The following is a 16,716-nucleotide window of genomic DNA, read 5'->3' on the forward strand; positions in this document are numbered from 1 at the left end:
TTTATCAAGGTCTGTCGGACCTGATCCGACAGTGCGGATCAGGTGCGACAGACCTCGCTGAATACGGCGAGCAATACGCTCGCCGTATTCAGCATTGCACCAGCAGCTCACTGGTGCAATGCCGCCCCCCCTGCAGACTCACGGCCACTTTGCCGCCAGCAGGGGGTGTCAATCAACCCGATTGTACTCGATCGGGTTGATTTCGGGCGATGTCTTTCCGCCTGCTCAGAGCAGGCGGACAGGTTATGGAGCAGCGGTCTTTGTGACCGCTGCTTCATAACTGCTGTTTCTGGCGAGCCTGCAGGCTCGCCAGAAACACGGGGCATCAAGCTCCATTCGGAGCTTGATAAATATGCCCCAAAGTCTTTCTAGATAGTCCTAATTACAAAATAAACCTTTAAAAAAAATATAAACTGTCTATTTGGCGGATTATATAATATCTTGAGGTTTAAAAATGTTGCTCTACAGTCTCTATAGTAATTCCTTAAGTAGGACCTACAACCAAATACATTTTGGTCTTATAGCGTAATGTGTAATTACAGTATTCTTTGTAATAGCAAAGCAAAACATGATAATTTTTTTTTTTCTCAAATATAGGATAACAATAATAATTTGCAAAAAACTTTTACATATTGTTTTAGACTCTAGTTTGCTACAAATATTATTATAAATAAAATCTATGACTGATTACAGGTGACATATTTTGGGGTTTATAATCAGATGCACTCAGAAATAATCTAATGTAATGTAATTTTGTTCCTGTTCATGTCCTTTGCTTTATATATATAGGGATAGATATGTGCATTATCTTTTGTACAAATGTTCTCAAATAATAATGCACAAACTGGTATTACAAGTGGAAGGTTAAATATTTTAGCCAAAGCATCTAAATGCAGCCAATTTTTTTTAGCACAATCCAAACTACCGCTGTACAAGTAAAACATTATTATTAATAGTATGGCACAGAACTACATGAAAACCTCCACTACTAAAAATAGAGGCTATTGATTGCGCTTGAGCAATGTTGATCACAATACTGCAAATATTTTTGCTCCCTACTTATATTCTAGGCCATAATATAATATGATTAAGAAATAGATGCATCACAAAGTGTATAACGGTAAGGAACAAACTTGCAGAAAATAAACTCCAATCTAAATAAATAAAACAATTATTTAGCACATTGATAACATCAGATAGGCAAGATAATTTGCTCTCCCATAAATTATTAAAGGGATAGGAAAGTCAAAACTTGGATGATTCAGATAGAGCATGTCATTTTAAGACACTTTTAAATTCACTTCTATTTTTAAATGTGCTTCGTTCTCTTAGTATCCCTTGTTTAAAAATGAATATGCACATATCATACACTAGTGGGAGCTGCTGCTAATTGCTGCCTGCACACATTTGTCTCTTGTGATTGGCTAAATAGATATTTTCAGCTTCATGTCAGTAGTGCAATGCTGTCCCTTCAGCAATGGATAACAAGAGAATGAAGAAAATTTGATAATAGAATTAAATTGGAAAGTTCTTTAAAATTGTATATTCTATCTGAATCATAAAATAAAATTTAGGGGTTTACTATCCCTTTAACAATGGGATGCTGAATAAGGACATGGAAATTTACAAACATTTCAATCCTATGGGACCTATTTAACAAAGGTCGGTCGGACCTGATCCGACAGTGCGGATCAGGTCCGACAGACCTTGCTGAATGCGGAGAGCAATACGCTCTCCGTATTCAGCATTGCACCAGTCTCTCTTGTGAGCTGCTGGTGCAACTCGATCGGGTTGAATTGCGGTGATGTCTGTCCGCCTGCTCAGAGCAGGCGGACAGGTAAATGAAGCAGCGGTCTTTAGACCGCTGCTTCATAACTGGTGTTTCTTGCGAGCCTGCAGGCTCGCCAGAAACACGGGCCCTCAAGCTCCATCTGGAGCTTGATAAATGGGCCCCTACATCTTTATATAGAGAGGAAAAGCATGATTATTGGTTATGGCATTGGCGTGGTTGATATCACTACAGGCAGCAAAAGGCTATAAAGGAAACATATTCAGTTATGCTATGCATTGCATTAACTAGTACACTACTGAATTTCCTTGTACACATAGCAATGTAAATGTTTTTCCAAAAGTTGTCTCATATAGAAACTGGTAACTTTATATAGTCTGACAGCAAATTAAATGCCATCACTCAGCTTGCAAATACCTAATTGTTTCAATCTTTTCACACATAATTTGGGACTGTCATGCTACGTCCACACCACTTTCCTCCTTTCCTGGCAATTTCAGTGCAGTGTGTTGTAGACTGTAGCAGATTACATTTTCAAGAATGAACTAGAAACTATTAATTTAAGGATTCCTTTGCAATTAGAAGACATACTTATATCTTGTGAGATTTAGTTAAATTGGGAAACAAACATTTTGCTTGCTTGTTGGTTTTGAAACTATTGGTACTTGTCTTCAAAATGATTGTTTTATAATTTAAAGGGACATGAAACCCCATTTTTTTCTTTCCTGATTCAGATAGAGAATACAATTTTAAACAACATTCCAATTTACTTCTATTGTCTAATTTGCTTTATTCTTTAGATATCTTTTGTTGAAGAAATAGCAATGCACATGGGTGAGCCGATCACATGAGGCATCTATGTGCAGCCCCCAATCAGAATTTACTAAACCTATTTAGATATGCTTTCAAACAAAGGATATCCAGAGAATGAAGCAAATTAGATAATATAAGTAAATTGGAAAGTTGTTTAAAATTGCATGTTCTTTCTAAATTAAGAAAGAAAAACTTTGGAGTTCATGTTCCTTTAAACTTCACTATGAATATATGTATTTTAAATAATGCATATCGAAGGCACAACTACTGGTATTCATATCAAACTGGCGATTTATTTTTTACTTTGGATGCATAAAGCACCGTTAAACATATCAAACTGGGTTCTAAAGTTGAAGTGAAATTAAGTACAGAAGTACTTTTATAACCCAGATTCATATATTGAAGAAGTACCATGGAATTGTTATTATTAAATTATTATTGTATGCTGATAAACATGGAACAGTATACCGAGAGTAAAAAGGAAGTATAACAAATCACTTGAATTGGGAATAATACCCAAAATAGCTATGTTTCAGTGAAATAAAACCTAGAAATGACTGTTGGGAGTGACATTTTAGAATACTATCAAGTGTGGCAACCTGGCACACAAAGAAGGGAACTCTGGATCCTCAAATGCGGCTAAATATCAAAATGAAGTTTAAACTCCTATATTCATTTGGGGAAAAGGTGTGGAAAGAGAGAGGGAGATAGTGATGGAAAATATTTTGCGGCATTTGTGACAAAAAACCATCATGATATAGAACAGGAGAATGGTTCAGTGAAAGTTTCCAAAGGCCACATTTTATTTTGCTGTCTTAAAGTTAAAGCATTTAGGTATAATCACGCAAACCTTTTAACATATATTAGGACTATGCAGCTATAAATACAAAATAAACAGAATTATATAAGACATGTGGAGGTTTTGCACTTGTTTATCAGTTGTTTAAGAGAGCAGATTTTTTCCGCATTTTATAGCTATATTTATATTAGGACTGCGCTGTATAAAGCAGTTTTATCAATACAAATGTGATTTTTTGATAATACATAAAAAGTGATAGATTTTCAAGAAAGTGTTAAAGCGTAATTCTATATTTCAACTGTATGTACCTTATCTACGTTAACATAATTTGCAGCATTTTACGGTGTACAAAATCATAGCTGTATTGAAAGCTCTTCCGCTCTTCCATAAATCAAAATTTGTCTAATGTAATTTAAAAAAAAAAATACTTTTTATGTCAGAAATCAGAAAATACACTCAAGCTTGTTTAAACACTCTATTAGGTTCAAAAGTGATGTGGCTTTTGGATTATGCTATTTTTGGCATCTAGCTTGAAATAAAAATGAATTTAGGGCATACACATATCCCCTGATGGCCCTCAGAATATATATCATGTACAAATAAACTTTAATTATCGTTCAAAATGTTATTTATCTTGAGAAATGTCTGGGTAAAGTTACAAGAGAGCATGAATAAACTTGGAGCGCATGTATCTGCTCACCTTGTCAAGTAACAGAAGACCTCAGTTTTATAAAATGCACCATGAAAAGGATCATCTTTCCCAGATTCACGGGGATAGAGTGCATACTGTAGCACTTGAATGGCTAAAAATTCAAGGTGTGTAAAGATACATTACCAAATACTTTTAACTGGGGAACCTTATGTTTTATTTATTTATTTGGGATCTACTTTGAATTAATCAGTGTTGTTAATATATCATTGAGAAGCACATGGTGACATCCTTCAGTTTTTGGGGTTTTTTTGTGTTAATTCATTGGTTTATATGAGAGCATAGGTCTTCCCAAAAGGCATAATCAAAATAAGAAGCTTTGAGACTGATTATTTGCATGGCTAAATGAAATGCGGTGGGTCCATAAATAATGGAGTTCTATTTTATGCAAATTAGCATCATGCCAAAATAATATTAAAATATTAATTATATATCACCTGATAATTTTAGTTTAATATATATATACAATAACCAGATTAAGGCTATAACTGTATATATAAGAAGATCTGTTAAACTTTTAAGTATGGAGGATTCTTAACATAACTGCTTTCCATGTTTGATGCTGTGATTCTAATTAAACATGAGGGACACAAGTATGGTATGAAAATAGTAATGGTAACATAAATGCAGTAATGTGATGACTCATAGACAGACAGGTTTTCAACTGAGAACAAACAATGTTGTTTTTTTGCTATGGAATGGTACCCACTCATGGTGCAGCATTGCCTAGCACATCTGTGCCCGCATCGCACCAGGCAATATCCCCCTGAACACGGAAAACAGATAATCATAACCATAAGCTTCAGTGAGGTCAGACATATCCCTTTAGGCACAGTGAACAAGTCCTGAAGAAATTCCTTTGCTCTTGAGGTTCCCAGGCCTACAAGTTGGGACCTATTGGTTCATGCAAACGTTTCTAACAGTGTTCTAGAGAGTGTTCTATTTTGTGTTTGGGGGTTTAACATAAACATTCAACAGAAAACTTCAATCTTAAAAACGACTTCTGGTTAGAAGATTTATGATGTTTGCTGGAAATGATAGCTATGGGCCTTTTTTTTTTTTTAATCATTTTGGTGTCCTGGAATTTAATTTAATAATTTATTTCTATCATTTTGTAACAGCTAAAAATTGATATGATTTTCTATATTTGGAGCCTCACCAAGTCCAACAGAAATGCATTTAGGGTCATCTAATAAAACAATAGATTAAACAGACATAAACTAATTGATAGAATAGCTAGAATAGTTAGGAAATTCAATATGCATGTAACAGAATATGAAATCTAAATATGAATAAGGGTAAAATGCTACAAAAACCATTTTGTAACTGAATGGCTTAAAGTAAATTCATGTGTTTAGTCTGTATGTTATACATACTCTATGGGAATGTTAAGATAATATAGTATATTCAATTATGTAAAAGCTTTATTGCTCAATTTAACGATTAAAGAACAATAATGGTTTGAAATATACTGCTGTAAGGAAGCACCTTAGCCCGAATAAAGAAACAACTACAACACAACTAGAGGAAAAACACAAAACAAGTACAATGGCTGTTGCAGCCTTAATGAATATTCCTTCAACGTCTATCTAAATGGATTAACGTCAAGGCTGTATTGCATGTCCTTTTTTTCTGAAAACATTATAAGGGATCTGAGGAAACAATGCCTCAGGCAGGATAATACGGAGGCCACTGCTAGTAATAGCAGAATGCCAAACAGTAACAAAATGAATAATAATTCTCAATGCTCTAAGAGTTGCATTATTTTTTTATGATTTTCTTCATTATATTTATATAAAGCACCACAAAACAGTATTTATGTTGAGTATGGGTCTTGAAAATATAATGAACATTTTTTAACAATAGCATAAATATAAGCAATTATTTATTATACATTTGATAATCTGAAATATAGCCTTTATATTAAACTGATTTTCCTACCTTAGATGATGATGATCAGATGAAAACAGTTTGAGGTTCAAATAAAAGGCTCATGTTCAAACATACAAACAAGCATTGTTATTATTATTATTTTAATAATACAGTCCAAATCAAGAGGTTATTTTATGGATGCACAGTATTATAATTTCTGTGTAAATGATGGGGCCGCTTAATGCATGAAAACAGCCAAATAGATTCATAGATTTTTGCAAGAAAAATATTAACACTTCTTCCGCATGAGTAAAATACAAATGACGGTGTACTATAGTTTACCAGAAATACGTCTGACATTTAAGGGCCAAGAATACAATATTACTGCATTTTTCCTACTTGGCAAAAATAGTTTTGTGACATAAGGTTTATATACAATGTTGTTAAGGCCATCTGGGCTGGTTTAATTAGGGCATAACAAGGGGGCAAAGTAAATCCAGTCATGGACACGCTTTTTGCTTCTTTATTGCAGAAAGACTGATTGCTTGATGGAACATGGTTATGTGCAAAGTCCCTTTTGAGTTATGGCTTCCATGCTAGACGCCATATTTAAAAGAAACTTTACATGAGAACCCTCTAAGTGGGAGGAGGCAGCTTGGGTAAGCCTGTACTGCTGCCATATAAATGCCACCTCTACACTTCCTATCAGCATGGTATTTGTGGGAGCCAGTGTGTGATCTGTGTTAATAAAATAATTTGCTAAGCAGTTTATTGTCTGAAGCTTATTGGTCAGCCATATGGTAATTACAAAGTTATACCTGACGCAGATTAGGGCCACATAATAATCACAGTACCACAGTTTTGTTTTTACACAGCATCCAAAGCTGCAGCAATTCAAGTCATTGAATCTGTGAGCATCTTATGTAAACATCATTGATAGGTATCTTAACCACCATAAATCATATATTATAAGAGAAATTATGCTATTTTTAGTTATGTTGGTGGGCTAAACTGATGTATAGAACGTGTATAATAACAATTGTTATATTCACCCCTCTTACCAATAGTCTCATTAAAATACATAAAAAACTTTTATAAAAACATATAAGTTCATAAAACAAACAATACTTTGATAAATAATAAATTTGAAACATATTATTTAGCTATTAACTTCACCAACATACTGAAAAGCAGCTACTATAATAAGACATTAAAAAGTCAGTTTTAGCCTTTAAAAAATGCTGATATCTGCATCACATGTATGATGACCTCTACGGTAACACAGATTCTAAATGCTGCATGCCCAGGCCATACCTATTGATCAGCACCTGTGTATGTTCACTGGACATATGTATGTGACATTGATAAAAGGCAAAATAAAAGACTAAAGCAGTTTAAAAAAAAATAAAAAAATACAGTTTACATTGCAAAGTGCATTGCACATGTATTAAGGGACTGTACAGCTCCAGCATACTATTGACCTTCATCTTCCTTTTCATCATGGCTGCCATCAGGAGGTGACAGGGGGAACTAAAGTCAGGGGCCCTGAGGCCCAGTGTGCCATTTGTGTCTTAAAATTAGCTCTTTTTGGGGACCTCCATGGGCTTCCTATTTACCCTTGTTGACTGCCACTGCCAGTGGCACATAAAAACAGAATTTATGTTTACCTGATAAATTTCTTTCTCCAACGGTGTGTCCGGTCCACGGCGTCATCCTTACTTGTGGGATATTCTCTTCCCCAACAGGAAATGGCAAAGAGCCCAGCAAAGCTGGTCACATGATCCCTCCTAGGCTCCGCCTACCCCAGTCATTCGACCGACGTTAAGGAGGAATAATAGCATAGGAGAAACCATATGGTACCGTGGTGACTGTAGTTAAAGAAAATAAATTATCAGACCTGATTAAAAAAACCAGGGCGGGCCGTGGACCGGACACACCGTTGGAGAAAGAAATTTATCAGGTAAACATAAATTCTGTTTTCTCCAACATAGGTGTGTCCGGTCCACGGCGTCATCCTTACTTGTGGGAACCAATACCAAAGCTTTAGGACACGGATGAAGGGAGGGAGCAAATCAGGTCACCTAAATGGAAGGCACCACGGCTTGCAAAACCTTTCTCCCAAAAATAGCCTCAGAAGAAGCAAAAGTATCAAACTTGTAAAATTTGGTAAAAGTGTGCAGTGAAGACCAAGTCGCTGCCCTACATATCTGATCAACAGAAGCCTCGTTCTTGAAGGCCCATGTGGAAGCCACAGCCCTAGTGGAATGAGCCGTGATTCTTTCGGGAGGCTGCCGTCCGGCAGTCTCGTAAGCCAATCTGATGATGCTTTTAATCCAAAAAGAGAGAGAGGTAGAAGTTGCTTTTTGACCTCTCCTTTTACCTGAATAAACAACAAACAGGGAAGATGTTTGTCTAAAATCCTTTGTAGCATCTAAATAGAATTTTAGAGCGCGAACAACATCCAAATTGTGCAACAAGCGTTCCTTCTTTGAAACTGGTTTCGGACACAGAGAAGGTACGATAATCTCCTGGTTAATGTTTTTGTTAGAAACAACTTTTGGAAGAAAACCAGGTTTAGTACGTAAAACCACCTTATCTGCATGGAACACCAGATAAGGAGGAGAACACTGCAGAGCAGATAATTCTGAAACTCTTCTAGCAGAAGAAATTGCAACTAAAAACAAAACTTTCCAAGATAATAACTTAATATCAACGGAATGTAAGGGTTCAAACGGAACCCCCTGAAGAACTGAAAGAACTAAATTGAGACTCCAAGGAGGAGTCAAAGGTTTGTAAACAGGCTTGATTCTAACCAGAGCCTGAACAAAGGCTTGAACATCTGGCACAGCTGCCAGTTTTTTGTGAAGTAACACCGACAAGGCAGAAATCTGTCCCTTCAGGGAACTTGCCGATAATCCTTTTTCCAATCCTTCTTGAAGGAAGGATAGAATCCTAGGAATCTTAACCTTGTCCCAAGGGAATCCTTTAGATTCACACCAACAGATATATTTTTTCCAAATTTTGTGGTAAATCTTTCTAGTTACAGGCTTTCTGGCCTGAACAAGAGTATCGATAACAGAATCTGAGAAACCTCGCTTCGATAAAATCAAGCGTTCAATCTCCAAGCAGTCAGCTGGAGTGAAACCAGATTCGGATGTTCGAACGGACCCTGAACAAGAAGGTCTCGTCTCAAAGGTAGCTTCCAAGGTGGAGCCGATGACATATTCACCAGATCTGCATACCAAGTCCTGCGTGGCCACGCAGGAGCTATCAAGATCACCGACGCCCTCTCCTGATTGATCCTGGCTACCAGCCTGGGGATGAGAGGAAACGGCGGGAACACATAAGCTAGTTTGAAGGTCCAAGGTGCTACTAGTGCATCCACTAGAGCCGCCTTGGGATCCCTGGATCTGGACCCGTAGCAAGGAACTTTGAAGTTCTGACGAGAGGCCATCAGATCCATGTCTGGAATGCCCCAAAGTTGAGTGACTTGGGCAAAGATTTCCGGATGGAGTTCCCACTCCCCCGGATGCAATGTCTGACGACTCAGAAAATCCGCTTCCCAATTTTCCACTCCCGGGATGTGGATAGCAGACAGGTGGCAGGAGTGAGACTCCGCCCATAGAATGATCTTGGTCACTTCTTCCATCGCTAGGGAACTCCTTGTTCCCCCCTGATGGTTGATGTACGCAACAGTCGTCATGTTGTCTGATTGAAACCGTATGAACTTGGTCCTCGCTAGCTGAGGCCAAGCCTTGAGAGCATTGAATATCGCTCTCAGTTCCAGAATATTTATCGGTAGAAGAGATTCTTCCCGAGACCAAAGACCCTGAGCTTTCAGGGATCCCCAGACCGCGCCCCAGCCCATCAGACTGGCGTCGGTCGTGACAATGACCCACTCTGGTCTGTGGAATGTCATCCCTCGTGACAGGTTGTCCAGGGACAGCCACCAACGGAGTGAGTCTCTGGTCCTCTGATTTACTTGTATCTTTGGAGACAAGTCTGTATAGTCCCCATTCCACTGACTGAGCATGCACAGTTGTAACGGTCTTAGATGAATGCGCGCAAAAGGAACTATGTCCATTGCCGCTACCATCAACCCGATCACTTCCATGCACTGAGCTACGGAAGGAAGAGGAACGGAATGAAGTATTCGACAAGAGTCCAGGAGCTTTGTCTTTCTGGCCTCTGTTAGAAAAATCCTTATTTCTGAGGAGTCTATAATTGTTCCCAAGAAGGGAACCCTTGTTGACGGGGATAGAGAACTCTTTTCCACGTTCACTTTCCAGCCGTGCGATCTGAGAAAGGCCAGGACGATGTCCGTGTGAGCCTTTGCTCGAGGGAGGGACGACGCTTGAATCAGAATGTCGTCCAGGTAAGGTACTACTGCAATGCCCCTTGGTCTTAGCACAGCTAGAAGGGACCCTAGTACCTTTGTGAAAATCCTTGGAGCAGTGGCTAATCCGAAAGGAAGCGCCACGAACTGGTAATGTTTGTCCAAGAATGCAAACCTTAGGAACCGATGATGTTCCTTGTGGATAGGAATATGTAGATACGCATCCTTTAAATCCACCGTGGTCATGAATTGACCTTCCTGGATGGAAGGAAGGATAGTTCGAATGGTTTCCATCTTGAAAGATGGGACCTTGAGAAATTTGTTTAAGATCTTGAGATCTAGGATTGGTCTGAATGTTCCCTCTTTTTTGGGAACTATGAACAGATTGGAGTAGAACCCCATCCCTTGTTCTCTCAATGGAACAGGATGAATCACTCCCATTTTTAACAGGTCTTCTACGCAAAGTAAGAACGCCTGTCTTTTTATGTGGTCTGAAGACAACTGAGACCTGTGGAACCTTCCCCTTGGGGGAAGTCCCTTGAATTCCAGAAGATAACCCTGGGAGACTATTTCTAGCGCCCAAGGATCCAGAACATCTCTTGCCCAAGCCTGAGCGAAGAGAAAGAGTCTGCCCCCCACCAGATCCGGTCCCGGATCGGGGGCCGATATTTCATGCTGTCTTGGTAGCAGTGGCAGGTTTCTTTGCCTGCTTTCCCTTGTTCCAGCCTTGCATTGGTCTCCAAGCTGGCTTGGCCTGAGAAGTATTACCTTCTTGCTTAGAGGACGTAGCACCTTGGGCTGGTCCGTTTTTACGAAAGGGACGAAAATTAGGTCTATTTTTTGCCTTGAAAGGCCGATCCTGAGGAAGGGCATGGCCCTTACCCCCAGTGATATCAGAGATAATCTCTTTCAAGTCAGGACCAAACAGCGTTTTCCCCTTGAAAGGAATGTTTAGTAGCTTGTTCTTGGAAGACGCATCAGCCGACCAAGATTTCAACCAAAGCGCTCTGCGCGCCACAATAGCAAACCCAGAATTCTTAGCCGCTAACTTAGCCAATTGCAAAGAGGCGTCTAGAGTGAAAGAATTAGCCAATTTGAGAGTATTGACTCTGTCCATAATCTCCTCATAAGGAGGCGAGTCACTATCGAGCACCTTAATCAGTTCATCAAACCAGAAATATGCGGCTGTAGTGACAGGGACAATGCATGAAATGGGTTGTAGAAGGTAACCCTGCTGAACAAACATCTTTTTAAGCAAACCTTCTAATTTTTTATCCATAGGATCTTTGAAAGCACAACTATCCTCTATGGGAATAGTGGTGCGTTTGTTTAAAGTAGAAACCGCTCCCTCGACCTTGGGGACTGACTGCCATAAGTCCTTTCTGGGGTCGACCATAGGAAACAATTTTTTAAATATGGGGGGAGGGACGAAAGGAATACCGGGCCTTTCCCATTCTTTATTAACAATGTCCGCCACCCGCTTGGGTATAGGAAAAGCTTCTGGGAGCCCCGGCACCTCTAGGAACTTGTCCATTTTACATAGTTTCTCTGGGATGACCAAATTTTCACAATCATCCAGAGTGGATAATACCTCCTTAAGCAAAATGCGGAGATGTTCCAATTTAAATTTAAAAGTAATCACATCAGATTCAGCCTGCTGAGAAATATTCCCTAAATCAGTAATTTCTCCCTCAGACAAAACCTCCCTGGCCCCCTCAGATTGGGTTAGGGGCCCTTCAGAGATATTAATATCAGCGTCGTCATGCTCTTCAGTAACTAAAACAGAGCATCCACGCTTACGCTGACAAGGGTTCATTTTGGCTAAAATGTTTTTGACAGAATTATCCATTACAGCCGTTAATTGTTGCATAGTAAGGAGTATTGGCGCGCTAGATGTACTAGGGGCCTCCTGAGTGGGCAAGACTCGTGTAGACGAAGGAGGGAATGATGCAGTACCATGCTTACTCCCCTCACTTGAGGAATCATCTTGGGCATCATTATCATTATCACATAAATCACATTTATTTAAATGAATAGGAATTCTGGCTTCCCCACATTCAGAACACAGTCTATCTGGTAGTTCAGACATGTTAAACAGGCATAAACTTGATAAGAAAGTACAAAAAACGTTTTTAAATAAAACCGTTACTGTCACTTTAAATTTTAAACTGAACACACTTTATTACTGCAATTGCGAAAAAACATGAAGGAATTGTTCAAAATTCACAAAACTTTCACCACAGTGTCTTAAAGCCTTGAAAATATTGCACACCAAATTTGGAAGCTTTAACCCTTAAAATAACGGAACCGGAGCCGTTTTAAGCTTTAACCCCTTTACAGTCCCTGGTATCTGCTTTGCTGAGACCCAACCAAACCCAAGGGGAATACGATACCAAATGATGCCTTCAGAAGTCTTTTATAAGTATCAGAGCTCCTCTCACATGCGACTGCATGCCATGCCTCTCAAAAACAAGTGCGCAACACCGGCGCGAAAATGAGACTCTGCCTATGCTTTGGGAAAGCCCCTAAAGAATAAGGTGTCTAAAACAGTGCCTGCCGATATTATTATATCAAAATACCCAGAATAAATGATTCCTCAAGGCTAAATAAGAGTTAATATCAATCGATTTAGCCCAAAAAATGTCTACAGTCTAAATAAGCCCTTGTGAAGCCCTTATTTACAATCGTAATAAACATGGCTTACCGGATCCCATAGGGAAAATGACAGCTTCCAGCATTACATCGTCTTGTTAGAATGTGTCATACCTCAAGCAGCAAGGACTGCAAACTGTTCCCCCAACTGAAGTTAATGCTCTCAACAGTCCTGTGTGGAACAGCCATGGATTTTAGTTACGGTTGCTAAAATCATTTTCCTCATACAAACAGAATTCTTCATCTCTTTTCTGTTTCTGAGTAAATAGTACGTACCAGCACTATTTGAAAATAACAAACTCTTGATTGAATAATGAAAAACTACAGTTAAACACTAAAAAACTCTAAGCCATCTCCGTGGAGATGTTGCCTGTACAACGGCAAAGAGAATGACTGGGGTAGGCGGAGCCTAGGAGGGATCATGTGACCAGCTTTGCTGGGCTCTTTGCCATTTCCTGTTGGGGAAGAGAATATCCCACAAGTAAGGATGACGCCGTGGACCGGACACACCTATGTTGGAGAAATTTAGTCTTGTGTGGCTGGGTCCTTTCTAGGCCGCACAGCTGAGATCTGCAACATACAGAATGCTGTGCAGCAAGAGGCCAGCAAATTGGTTGGGGAATGACAGTCTCCTGGAACGACAAACGGGGACTGGGGAGGAAGGGACTCCTGGAGCAGCAGCACACAGGGACTTGTGAGCAAGGGGCTCTCAGAGTGACACAAGTGGACTAGAGTTAAGAGAAAGGGTCTCTAGAGTAGCACACAAGGCTGGGGTTGGAAGGGGAACCTGGAGCGGCAAAGAAAGGAGGCATCTTGAGCTGCAGTCCGCAGCTGACAATCTTTCTTAAATACCTGATCCACCTGGTAGGCATTTGTTTTTGTTGCTTTTTAATTTAGAAAGATACTAATTTATTGTACTTTATGAAATAATGTTAATGTACAAATTTAAATATTTGTCTATGAGTGTGTGTTTTTATGTGTGTGTTCCTGTGAGGGTGTTTGTGTTTCTGCAGGTGTCTATGTGTCTCTGTTGGTGTATGTATGAGTGTGTGTGAGGATTACTGTGGGTGTGTGTGTGTGCCTGAGTGTTTCTGTTTTAATTTTTACTACACTCAAGAATAAAGAGCACACACATTTTAATCACTTGGCCAAAAACTGAACAGATCAAAGGGGACAGGGCTTCGATTAACAGTCGAGTAAGAGGCCCCATGGACCCACAGGGGGGGGGGGGGGGGGGCATGTGTCCCCCTTGATTATCCTCCCCACCAGGAGTAAAAAGGAGCTGACTTTGTGGCCCAGGCCACTGTAGGTGATATTAGGGCTGGTGGTGGTGCAGGTACAGAGGGCTCAGTGATGGCAAACTGTTCATATATGTTTTTTTACCTCACATTGCAGCTTTTTTCCAGCAATTACTGGCACAGCTGCTTCACTGTCTATTCCAGTGCTACTTCAGCATATTCTGCTCATTTCCTTATTCATCTTATTAAGATGAATGTCCAAACTATGCATAGACTTAAACGGAGAGACCTGCAAAACTAAATTAAAGTTTAAAGGGGAAAATTTGATGTAATCACTTGTCTTATCCTAACTAAAGCTTGAACAAAGTTCTGAATATTAGGAGGTTTAGCAATTTTATTGTGGTAAAACATGGAAAACGCTGAAATCTGACTTTTATCTAAGCCCTGCACAGAGTTCTAGGATATTTATTGGCAAGTTTGCCTCTTAAGGAGACCAATCTCCCTGTGTTCTCCTGAATCCCGGTACTAAACCCCAACTGGAAAGACTTGTGGATGTTAAGACTAAAGTCCAGGTCAGTCATTAATAGACGCCCCTAGAGAAATGGATTGGGGATTTATTCTCCAGGACAGAGACTGTCTCACTTTGAAATCCAAGAGGATTCTTTGGAAAAGCTGTGTATAGTCCTTTCAAAAATAGGATGCAGAGCTGAAGAGGTCTCATATGAAACCATGCAAAAGGAATACAATCTGATACTGCTATCGTCAGACCTAACACTTTCCAATGAGCTACAGTAGGATTGGAAAGAGATTGAAGAGTTACACAAACTTAATGAAGCTTTCATCTCCTATGTTAAGGAAAGATTAATAGAAATGGAGTTGATTATGACACCTAGGAAAGAAACCCTGGTTTGGGATGTAGATTCTTCAACTATGCTTGTAAAGAAACAACAAAAGTTTGTATGAGATACAGCTAAACGCAAACAAAGAGAACGTAAAGGAAGTTAAACTAAATCACAAAGGTATGGAAATAAAATGCTGTGTTTTGGGGTTTTTTGTTTGGGGGGGGGAGGGTTGTTCTTATTAGCCATTAATCAATTGTGAATTGGGTATCAGTTGTGCAGTAACCCATTTTCTACTAGTTTTTATTTCATGATTCAGATAGCGAATACAAATATAGTCTCCACTTTACTTCTATTATCAAATTTGCTTAGATCTCATGTTGTACTTTGTTAAAGAGATATCTAGATAGGTAGCGTTCACGTGTCTGGAGCACTACAAGACAGGAAATAGTGCTGCCATCTAGTGCTATTGCGAATGAATAATATTGTTGCAAAACTGCTGATATATATAGTGCTGCAGACACGTGCATGCTCCTGAACTCACCTTCCTGCTTTTCAAGAAAGGATGACAAGAAAACAAAGAACATTTAATAGAAAAAAAAATGAAAAGTTGTTTAAAATGATATGTTCTATCTGAATCGTAAAAAAATGTTGGGTTGTATGTCCCTTTAAATGCAATGTATTTCAAAGAGGCACAAACCCCAAATTATTCTTTGAGGTTTCAGATACAGCATACAATTTTTAATAACTTTCCAATTTAATTCTATTATCTAATTTGCTTCATTCTCTTGGTATACTTTGTTGAGAAGAATACCTAGGTAGGCTTGGGAGCAGCAATTAATTGCTGGGAGATAGCTGCTGATTGGCGATCGGACAACCAATGTTCAGCTAGCTTCCTGTGGTGTATTGCTGCTCCTTCAACAAAGGATACCAAGAGAATAAAGTAAATTTCATAATAGAAGTAAATTGGAAAGTTGTATTCTGTTAAATCTGAAATCATCAAAGAAAAATTGTTTGTTTATTTCCCCTTTAACAGAAATCTTTAATACAAGTATTTATTGATCTAGCTTTTAATCTCTGGATTAAATACAAACAATAGGAGTTCATTTATAGAACAACATGAAAATATTTGCAATATAATTTAAGTAAAGTGATACATTGCAAGAAGAAAAATATTTACTTACAATTCGAACAAGCCAACATAACGTAAATGTGGAAGTGGAATAATGAGTGTTGTAGTGGTATGGCGACGTCTGGTCATCCTCCCATGTTTCGTAACGCTCAGCATAAAATACGGCTCTCTTTGGATTCAAAGCACCAATAGGCTAAAAAAAAAAAAAAAAAAAAAGATTTTAAGATACTACACAAAAAGAATATATTCACGCTCTTTGTAATTATATGCATTCTAACAATGAACAAGTGTTCCTATGATTCAGAAGTTTGTTAATAATAATTTAACTCTCTAAATGCATCCAGTGATCTAAAATTCTCTAACTGACAGATCAATAAGAGGAAGAAATTGGGTATCTGATTTTCATGATATCGTTTCAAATCCTGTCAGAAGTTGACACTTGTCAGCGTAATGAAATTTAAAGTGAGTCAGTTACAAAATGGATTTTTACTGACAGCCTTTAAAAAGGTGGCAATATTGCTTTGTGTGATCTAACTA

At 38.7% G+C, this 16,716-nt stretch overlaps 1 protein-coding gene across 1 annotated transcript in view; it reads right to left on the minus strand.

Moving 5' to 3' along the window:
* NBEA (neurobeachin) overlaps positions 1–16,716 on the minus strand; it is a 1,472,531-nt gene that overhangs the window by 123,822 nt on the left and 1,331,993 nt on the right. Inside the window, exon 45 of the mRNA XM_053708445.1 lies at positions 16,232–16,372. Within this exon, the coding sequence (XP_053564420.1) occupies positions 16,232–16,372 (141 nt within the window). The remainder of the gene's footprint in view (positions 1–16,231; positions 16,373–16,716) is intronic.

The sequence above is a fragment of the Bombina bombina genome, chromosome 3 (genome assembly GCF_027579735.1).
Source record: "Bombina bombina isolate aBomBom1 chromosome 3, aBomBom1.pri, whole genome shotgun sequence".
Taxonomy (NCBI): domain Eukaryota; kingdom Metazoa; phylum Chordata; class Amphibia; order Anura; family Bombinatoridae; genus Bombina; species Bombina bombina.